The sequence below is a fragment of the Limulus polyphemus genome, unplaced genomic scaffold (assembly GCF_000517525.1).
Source record: "Limulus polyphemus unplaced genomic scaffold, Limulus_polyphemus-2.1.2 Scaffold5003, whole genome shotgun sequence".
Classification (NCBI taxonomy): Eukaryota; Metazoa; Arthropoda; class Merostomata; order Xiphosura; family Limulidae; genus Limulus; species Limulus polyphemus.
In genome coordinates this window covers 67,089-77,638 of record NW_013670613.1, presented here as the reverse complement: position 1 = coordinate 77,638, position 10,550 = coordinate 67,089, and the positions used below count along the sequence as shown (strand labels likewise).

The 10,550-nt window shown below is 33.8% G+C and overlaps 1 protein-coding gene and 1 long non-coding RNA gene across 2 annotated transcripts in view; one reads left to right on the top strand and one right to left on the bottom strand.

Annotated features, from left to right (window-relative positions):
• The first annotated feature begins 4,179 nt into the window (after positions 1-4,179).
• LOC111089012 lies at positions 4,180-6,403 on the top strand. Its single transcript, XR_002613389.1, has 3 exons — positions 4,180-4,221; positions 5,387-5,441; positions 6,209-6,403. It is a non-coding gene; the product is annotated as an uncharacterized LOC111089012 (long non-coding RNA).
• Positions 6,404-9,409: 3,006 nt separating this feature from the next.
• LOC106471983 (uncharacterized oxidoreductase YhdF-like) overlaps positions 9,410-10,550 on the bottom strand; it is a 17,502-nt gene continuing 16,361 nt past the window's right edge. The window contains exon 9 of the mRNA XM_022400596.1: positions 9,410-9,468. Within this exon, the coding sequence (XP_022256304.1) occupies positions 9,410-9,468 (59 nt within the window). The remainder of the gene's footprint in view (positions 9,469-10,550) is intronic.

Sequence of the window (10,550 nt, the reverse complement as noted above, 5' to 3'; positions counted from 1 at the left end):
CCATTCACAGACTCTTCACACAGAATATACATCCTGTATATTTTTATGTTCCTTTGGTTGTCAGACTTAGTACCTCGTATTCTGCTGGTAGTATAAGAACTTGGTTAACATAACTTATTGTTGTAGGTCGTGTTTATATTATACATCTAAGTTATCATGTGATGTTATTCGTAAACAAGTTGACCTTACATATTTCGGACAGTTTAACATGCACGTACATCATTAGAGGTGAAAACATTCAAATTGTAGTTGAAGAACAATTCTAGACACCTAGCAATTTTTATAATATAATAAAATCAAGTAAGAGAGATAAAGACAACGTAACATTTCACAATACATAAACATGTAGTCGCTTTATACACATAATATTACGGAATTTTAATTATTAGATTTTGTTTTGAATTTTGGTATACGAGGGCTATCTGGGCCAGCCATCCCTAATTTAGAGTGTAAGACTAGAGGGAAAGCAGCTAGTCATCGCCACCCGCTGCCAACTCCTGGGCTACTATTTTACCAACGAATAGTGGGATTGACTGTTACATTATAATGCCCCAACAGCTTAAAGGGCGAGCATGTTTGGTGTGATGGAGATTCGAACCCGCAGATTGCAAGTCGAGCTCCCCGTAACCACCTGGCCTATCAATATAGGACACCACAGCCAAAAACTTATGTAAGATTGGAAATTAGATTTATTTTCACCAAAGTTCAAAAGATTCTATGGTCTATATTTCCAGCTTCGTTTCTTCTAGAAATTGTACTGATCATAACTAGGTCGAAAGTTTTACATTATCGAAATGTAAAAAGTTTACAAACAGACTAAAAGAAATTAAGACTAATCACGAGGATATTTGAGGCTGACTTGTTTAAGGGTCAATTCTTAATGCAATGTTCATTGCCAAAATTCCAATAATTGTGTTGCTTAATTTTGGAAAAAACACGAAAAATCTATCAGTAATGAGTCCTACTTTCAGAGTTGATATTGTGGTTTAAAAAATTATCACTAACTTACTACACTTTAATAAGAAAGTCGTAAAATACGTATTTTAGCCAAATTCAATGTTTTTGTACATGCAATATATATTACATCATCTGCAGGAAGTAATGCTTTATATTTGGTGTGACATCAAAGGAGTAATTCATTTCGAACTCCTCAATCTACAGTGAACTGGCAATGCAGAGATTTATAGTCAGCAACTGGAATGTTTAAATCAAGTCCTTCATCAGATACGCCCTTCACTGGTCAACCAGAAATGATAATGGTTTGCAAAACAAATTATCTTACTACTAACAGAAAATGATATTTTTTAATGAAAGAAATGAAGGTTGTGCCATCTATTGACAGATAACATATCCCTAAAATACGTATGTTTAGCGAAAATTAATGTTTGTGTACTTTTAACTATTGAAATAAATGTATTAAGTCCATTTTTAGATTACTTTGGAGGCCAGTGAAGATGGACTGGTTCCTCCTGGACGGTACATGTACCCCGGAGCGATGGACCGACGTTAAGGGCTCATTTTCAAAACCCACGCTTTCCACCTTCACCCCAACTCACTGTGTGTGCACACAATCATAACCCAAGACCAGGGTCAGAGGATTAATAGGGAGGACACTATACTTCATTCATGTAGCACTTGTAGGCCTTAAGTCCACTGGAGCTCATGTTCCATTATTGTTTCTCCTCAATGGTTAGGCCTGGAAGGTCTTCCTTTCAGGCGCAACAGAAAAGGCTTAGCACTATCAGTAAAGGATCAAATCTTGAACCATTTTTAAATAAACTATTTCTACTTAGTCTGTGGTTACCATAAGAGCCGTGTTCTGAAGCTCCTACAAAAAATATAACCAAACTTAGAAAGATGAACGAATGATAGTTAGTATTAAGTCACAGAAGTGTGTCGTCACATTGGACAGTGACTGTGTCTGTTGAAGTAACTGTAACAAAACTCACGTGATGATTGTCATTTAGAAATAAAACTCGCAAATTTCCATAAAATATAGGTGGTTTAGTTATGGAAGACGGTTCCTCCCTGCCCCATGAAAAGAAACCCCCTGTATATATAATTAGAAAAGTGAAAAACCAACCCGAACGTAAATATAATACATCAAAAATGTGTTACTTTGTAAACTTAAATGTGGGTGTATTATTTTGTTTACAATTCTAAGAGGGTTTCCTATTTTACCTACAAAGTTCCATTGTGTTCTGGGGTTACCTCCTGGTTCAATTTATTCACTTCCTCTAATATACAAATTATTGTAGAATAGCCAATTTTTCCCTACTGGACTTAAGCCTTCTCTTGCTGTAACGATATAGTACAAAAGTTAGTGTGAAAATACACAGTAATGTAATCTTCCTCAAGATGTCAGTCTTAGGATTCATCTGTAAATCACCACTTTTCAACCAAACTGCCACTAAAAGGTCAGATATTTCAACCTGGGTAGTTGAAGACCGTGGGAATTGAAAGTGGCAAGACAATTACGTTTAGGATATATGTACTGCAGGTCTAAAATAACTACCTGTAAGTAAACTAAAAGTAGGAGGTGGGGATAAAATAGAAATTTTCAAGAAGGTTCTTTGGAGATACTAGATATGGTGTGAAAAACCAATATTTGGTAAGGAAGTTCACATCTAGTAGGTGTATGAAAATGCCTAAACCAGCTTGTATACCCTTTCGTTCTGATTCAAATTTTGAAGTATTACTTTGTTTACTACAATAAAACAGAGGGCGTTATATTGTAATTATTTACTAAATCGACCTAAAATAATTGGTAGAACTAATTAATGAATATTTTAAAAATAAAACCTTATATAAATAATTGATGTGCATAGTTTTCTTTAATAGAAAACGCTTGGAAACATACCAAGATTGGTGTAAAATAGTTTGACAATATTTCACTAGATATATTCTGCAGAGATATTCGACGAACTCTCAATATGTTTGCGAAAATTAATAATTTATTTTATTGCAACATTTTGTTCGTGGCGCCATCTGTTGCTATAATCGTTATTTTTAAAAACTTCAAATTATTTGAATTTTCATTTTCCAAGTATTGTGTACCATTTGACGATGCTAGCTGTTCCTCACCTGATTGAAAGTAAATGCTCCATTGTCAACGTTTCAAGCATTTATAGCAAAAGGGGTGTAAGTACTCTAACATTCCATCCTTTCTCTATCGTGGTCTTTTTTTAAATAGTTTCATTCAAATTCACTCACTCCCGCCCCCAATCGTGGTCTTGCTTTTGATTCAGTAATAAATATTGAAGAATTAAATCTATTTTACATTACTTTTGATAAATTAATGTTATCTACATAGATCACAACTAAAAAAATAAAATAACAACCAGGAATTTGTCTTAAATTTAATCTATAATTAATTTTATTTTCTCCTTTACCAGAATATTCTTTTTTTTAAAAAAAGAATTTCATTTTGTAATTATTTTCACTAAAATTTCTTCTTATCATTTTAAATGATTGATATACTTCATTCTATATAGACCATATCTCAAAACCAACCCAATATCCTGTTCTTAATTATATAGATTAAAATGTACTGTTTCAATTATTCGGAACTCTCGCTGTTAGCGACACTTTCGGTCGTAATCCCATATGAGCATGAACGTAGGTAAACTTAATTTAAAGCTTTTGTCAGATGTATTTAGTTCTATTGAACTATCTAGAACCGAAACACGACATTTTGGTTTTCTAATTATAACCGCAATATTTCGTTCTGTAGATGTAATTTCTAATAAAACAATTTTGTTGAATTTTTCTAGTAGGCAACAGGCCTTTCCTATACTATGTCGAAAGGTGCTATAGACCAGTTTATGAGAAGTTCCGAGAGCTTCGTACATTTATTAATATACTCACCTAATATCACATAGGAAAACTAACATTTAATGTAAAAACGAACTAGTAAGTGTAACAATAGCTCATGACAAATAAACAACCTTAGTTTGTTTCTATCTGCTACGTGATTGGGCAGGTGTCAATAAGCTTTGTACAGCGCCCTCCATTCCATCATTAAGCAAGACCAGTAGATTTACACCTATAAGTTGTAATTTGGTACAAGTTTATACAAATAAAACTCAGTCTATAGCTTTACGTAGTATTTTTTACGTTAATAAGACAAAAAGATACATTTTATCACGTGTTCAACTGTCTTTAGATAATTCGTATTTTTCCAGATCTTGCTACCAAGCATGTCCGAGTGAACTCCGTAAAGTAAGCATGGTTTTTTGCCCTATCAATATAACTTATGTCGATAAATACTTTTAGTGTATATGCTTTTGAATGTTTTGATTTATGGCTAAGTTTTAGGCTTGATTTAGGCTTAGCTATAAGAGTAATAAATAATCAAATCACAAAATTTGGTGTTCAGTATATCAGTACTCAATTCGTGCAGAAAGTTTTGATTTAGGGCTAAGTTTTAGGCTTGATTTAGGCTTACCTATAATAGTAATAAATAATCAAATCACAAAATTTGGTGTTTAGTATATAAGTACAAAATTAGTGCAGAATGTTTTGTGTAGTTAGTTTTGCGATAAAATTGTATCAAAACAAAGTAACCCTGTTTTAATATTTATTTTTCTAATTGATCAGTGATAATTTTGAGCTAACTTGAAAGTCTTCTAGAGCTTGAAAAGAACAATTATTTTGTGACGTTAGCCATCTCCTGCTAAATTATCAAAAGTTAAAATTAACACAAATTATGAATGCTTCACAAATTTTGGATTATCTTAATCCCAGTTGAACAAAACCATGATTATCAACGAGATATTATGTTAGTTAATCTGTATTGTTTGAATGAATACGTGGGTGGGAGTGGCTTATTGATTACCGTATTAGTTACTGTTAGAAAGGTCTAAAGTTCGAGACGTGATGCAGGTTAACACGTTCTACACTATCAGCTATGGGTGCGTTAGATAGTAGCAGTCAGTACCGTTTTACAGATGAACGGTTCGGACAGAGCCTTTGTGATGACGTTTACTGCTGGCTATGTGCCTTCAGTCTGGTCAGTATAATAAAATTAGAAAGTTATACCTGGCCATTTAACCTTTGTGCCCAACAAGGTTCTATTCGGGTTGTAATTTCTATTTCTTTATAAAAAAAATGAATTTATGATTTAGCAAATACGTAAAATTTAAAGAATAAAATTTTCTGGCAGTAATATTATAACAGATTTATATTTTACCATATCTATAAATAATAACCCAATAGGATATCCAAATTTATATTATTAATATGTCAAATATTGTTTACAAAAGTTAAATTGTGATGTCAATCAAAGTGTTCGATTCTATATAAATTCCCACAAGTCTCAAAGAACAATTTATATTAATGATAACTAATAACAGAAATCCCATCGATCCTTATTTATATTTTACAGTCCTGGAACTATAGAAACAAACACGTTCTCAACAGTTGGAGCAGACGTAAAGGAAGTACGTGTAAAGTGTATCAATTGTTTTATTATAACTAAAATATGATTTAATTGTTTTTTTTATTCTTGCTTGCGGTGTTTTTGTACTTGAATTCACAAAGTTCATATAATGTATAGCTAATGTTGTGTATTTAATACAGTTAAGTGACTTGTCTAGACCACTCACGTGAGAGGTTAGATAAGTAGAGTTCTGGCCGTACGGGGCGTCTCAATGACTGCGAAGTTAAACGTATTGAACAACACGTGATACCCACTAAATAACTCTAGTACAAAATACATTTTCAGCTAGATAATATGATATAAAATCACAAATTGATCAACTTATCTAGTAAGAGATACCAGATCTAGCGACACCTTCAAAACCTGGGAATATGAAAACTCAACATTGTGACGGTACCGGTAGTCTAACTGATTATAAGTGACTATTCTTAGGTCGAAGTCGTATTGTTTGAAAATAAATTTTAAAAGCTCAATATTGAAGATAATGAGGCCAGAAATGTTCTTTGTTTCAGCAATAAGTTTTTAACGAATTGATAAACCAAGACTCCTGATATAGTTTAGTTGAGAAGATATAAATATGTGTATATGTATAACATTTGATATAAATATCTATGTACTATTTATATATGAGCTATTTTTCACCATTAACCTCATCCCTTTTTCTTCTCCTTTGTCGGTATCTTGATCTGGGACAGTCAATTGTATTTTGACCTCCCGACATATTTAAAAGCAACTAAATTGATTCAAGTTTGTATATATATATTACAGGTCATGGAAGAGCAGACCAAACACAGCCGTTAGAGGTCGCCAGTGCAATCGCTTTTCTCGCTTCTGACGAGGCTTTGTTTATAACTGGAGAAACTTTGGTGATAGATGGCGCTAGAACCGTCTCTTGCTAAGATGTCTTATTTGTTTTTGCAATAATAAACTTTTTACAGAAAATAAAACATTAGTTGCTGATTGTTCCGTTTGATGTGTAGTTATTTGTTTTTTTATATTCATGACGTTAACAGTTGCTGTCAAAATATACAAAACCTGAAATCAAGACAGATATCCCAAAAATGATTCTTTACTTGGTTTTATAAACCTATAATTCAGTATTAACAAGTTAAACTTCTTGCTATGTTTTAACTCATCTAAGTCTACTGTATCCTGTAGTTTTGTTTATATTACCCAAGTCTTATTGCTGTCTCTCCTACTTATGTAACTGGGGAGAAATGACACTTATCTATTTAGCTGTAACATTGTACGTTTACAATGTCTATTGTTTTCTTTTGTTGCAGAACAAAGACATTTCCATTATAATTAGGTCAACATGTATATACAGTAATTTGTTAGAGATATCCCAGAATGGTAACTATACCAAAAATTGTAGGCTTGAATCTAAATTCTCAGTTCAATTCAATACAATAATTTTCTGAATGCATCGTTTAATATTGTATAATAATTAATAGTGTAGTTAAAGTAGTTTCCCTGATTTCCATTAGAGTAATCAGATTATAATAACAGTAACATGCAGAGGAAGTCGTCGTAGCGTATGTCTCTGCCAACTAGAAATTGTTTCTACTGTCTTTTTTTTCGGGCATGAATGTCGTTAGCTTTATCCTTGTTCTCCTTAGAAAGGATGTAACTTTCACGTGGGAATCAAGCTTCATAATGAATGCACAAAACTGGCATTGTAGTTTCTGTCAAGAATCCATTTATTGCAAACAGAGAACCGTTTAAATTATTTAAGGAAGTTTTAAGACTTTTCATGGATTTCGGACATTGGAGAGAAACTGAAGGACATTGAAGGAAGAGTAAATTACTCTCTCCTGGACTCTATGTCATCAGCAGGCTAAGATGTCCTTAACATTAGGAGTTGTGATGGAGTAGATTTATAAGTGTATTTCTTCATTGGGAACAGGGTAAGGTACCTGCTCTTGGGAGGTAGCTCATCCGTCAGCTCTGGATGACCCACGGATTTTCTATGATCCGTGGTCACCATGGCAGCATGTCTCCCATAACAGAAAGGCTCACTGCTGCACCATAAATGACAACCTTCACCAGTCCGTGGCCACTATCTCACTTACTGGCAAAACATCTCCTGTTTATCTTGACCTGTCATGGTGGATCGATGAAATCCAGGGATGGACAAATCTGGTCACTACGTGTCTGGAAGACACCATCCAGTCTTCTACTTTCCAGACTGCACATCACCATGATGATCTGACAGACATTTGCACTTTCTTTGCGCTGAAGTAAACCTATTTAGCTATTCTGAATGTACCAGATCCAGACAGTTCCCCTTTCGGGCTGTTTTGAAAGCTGGACACAAGTTAGATACAGTGAAACAATCTTTATCTCAAACATTCAAAAATCGATAGACACAAACAAATGTATTCGTCTGGCACTCTTACTTGAGATTTCAAATATCAGCAAATCTACCTCTAACAGTACTTAGTCATACTGTCCCAGGCTGAGGAAATGTGTCATTATTTCCAAGAAACAGCAGCGTCATTATACTCTGGGTGGAGTTGCTTACCACGTAACTGATGATTACTCTAATACAAAAAACGGATACAATATCCGTGACTTAATAGTGTAAAATATTCACTGTCAGTTTCTATAAAGTATATGTTTCCCTACAGAAATATGTTCAGCAGGAACACACAAGTGATACCCTAGTTGAATGACCCGATTTAGAAAGTAACTAGGGTGAAAAGAACTTAGTGAGTAGCTTGAACGATACTTTGGATTAAGTCAGCATAGAAAATATGTAGAGTTTTGAAGTAATTTATATTAAATTGTTTGTTTTGAATTTCACACAAAGCTACACGAGGGCTATCTGCGCTAGCCGTCCCTAATTTAGCAGTGTAAGACTAGAGGGAAGGCAGCTAGTCATCACCGCCCACCGCCAATTCTTGAGCTACTCTTTTACCAAAGAATAGTGGGATTGACCGTCACATTATGACGCCCCCACGGCTGAAAGGGCGAGCATGTTTGGTGTGACGGGGATTCGAACCCGCGATCCTCAGATTGCGAGTCGAGCGCCGTAACCACCTGTACATGCCGGGCCAATTTATATTAAATAAGATGGTATGAAACATGTATCCTTGATAATACAAGGATCAGCAAGAATTTTTAATAGAAGTGTCAAAAAGTGTCTTATAACAAAATATATAAAACTATGTTAATTTCTATGAGCAATTCACAAATTCATTTATCATATTTTTTAACATATCAAAACATTGCATGATCTTATGATGAATGTAAAGATTGATTACTCTAATAATCATTATTTTAAAATACAATTCTGTAAGTTTCACCTGTTAACTTATTGGTAGTTCTTTCTATGAAAATAAGTTAAGTTTTTAAAAACTGTCTAAGATGATAATTATTTAAAGTATTCCATTCTTTTCAGAAAAGTATCTTAACCCTAAAAAATATAAAAATACCGGGTTCTCATTGACCAAGTAGTCTTATATTATTGAACAACTTTGTTGCTTTATTGAGTCTAGACTTTAAGAAATATACTGTGTAAGTTAATATAGCTAAACAGACACCGATATTCGAGGTTGAACTTTGAGTTTAAACCAATTAGAAGCTGAGTATTTATAATGCATACTAAAGAGTTTTTGTCATATTCAAGTAATTACACATGACTATACTTTATAAAGTAAAACTTGTTTTCTTTTAGATACGTGTCTTAAAAGAGAAACCACTTCATACATCAATTACATCATGTCCTAATGAGGCTGTAACAGTGAAATTTTGAGAAACAAAACTGGAGTAAAGCTTTATTTAACTCTGTCGGGAAGAACGTAGATATAACATACCAATAAAAGGGTTAATATTATAATCATCAGATTCAGAGAACTTTCTGGGATGTTAAAGAACTGGTCGTTTTAATGACCAATTGTGTACACAAAATATTTACTTGATCTTTTCTTTATCTTTACTTCTTCAACACTCTTATTTTCTTAAATTTCAAGTGGCTCCTCCATGGAGTTTTATATCCTCACTAGGTCCTTTTATTCCTTCACTTCCTTGAAACCAAGATACTATTATATATGTGAATTATAAAAGTTATATCCCAAATATCTTATACTTCTTTCAGTATTCTGTCCTTAGCAAGTCTGATCTTGAGATTACACTTGTCACTAGTTATACTCAAGAACCACGTTCGTGCAATCTAATAAGAATGTGTGTTTATATTACTCGTTTATAACCTTCGTTTTTCCCAACTCGAAAATGTCTTTAATATGAGTATTGAAAAACATGCACATTATAAACCTATAATGTTAGTTAACTTCTAATAATATTTCTGTATTGTGTGTGCATAATATTAACTTTTTACACTTTATGTGTAGCTCTTTCAGACACGTCATTTGAAATATACAAACATATTGTGTTCACTTGGAGGTATTTGTTTTATATTATGTTATTCAACACATCAAAACCTATATATTTAATGTAACTATAGCAACGCTCTAGCCACCACAACATGTATTTTCTTTCGTCTAAATGAAGGAACTCAATGGTATGAAAGTTAAAGTTTCTCTAACAGGGAATCCCCGGACTACCAAATATGCTAATCTTTTCAGCCGTGGGGACGTTATAATGTGACGGCCAATCTCACTATTGTCTGGTAGAAGAGTAGCCCTATAGTTGGCGGTGGGTTGTGGTGTCTAGCTGCCTTCCCTCTAGTATTTCACTGCTAACTCAGAGACGGCTAATGCAGATGGCCCTCGTGTAGCTTCGCGTGAAATCAGTAGAGGGAGTTAAACTCCTACTCCACCATCAGAACAGGAAATATGTAGGTTGAGACTGGAAGAAAACCTTACAGGGAGATTAAATACAGCTCCACCATCAGGACAGAAAATATGTAGGTTGAGACAGGATAAAACCTTACAGGGAGTTTAATTCCAGCTCCACCAACAGGACAGGAAATATGTAGGTTGAGACATGATAAAACCTTACAGGGAGTTTAATTCCAGCTACACCATCAGGACAGAAAATATGTAGGTTGAGACAGGATAAAACCTTGTAGGGAGTTTAACTCCAGTTACACCATTAGAACATTCTAAATGTAGGTTGAGACAGGACGAAACACCACAGTAAGTTTAAC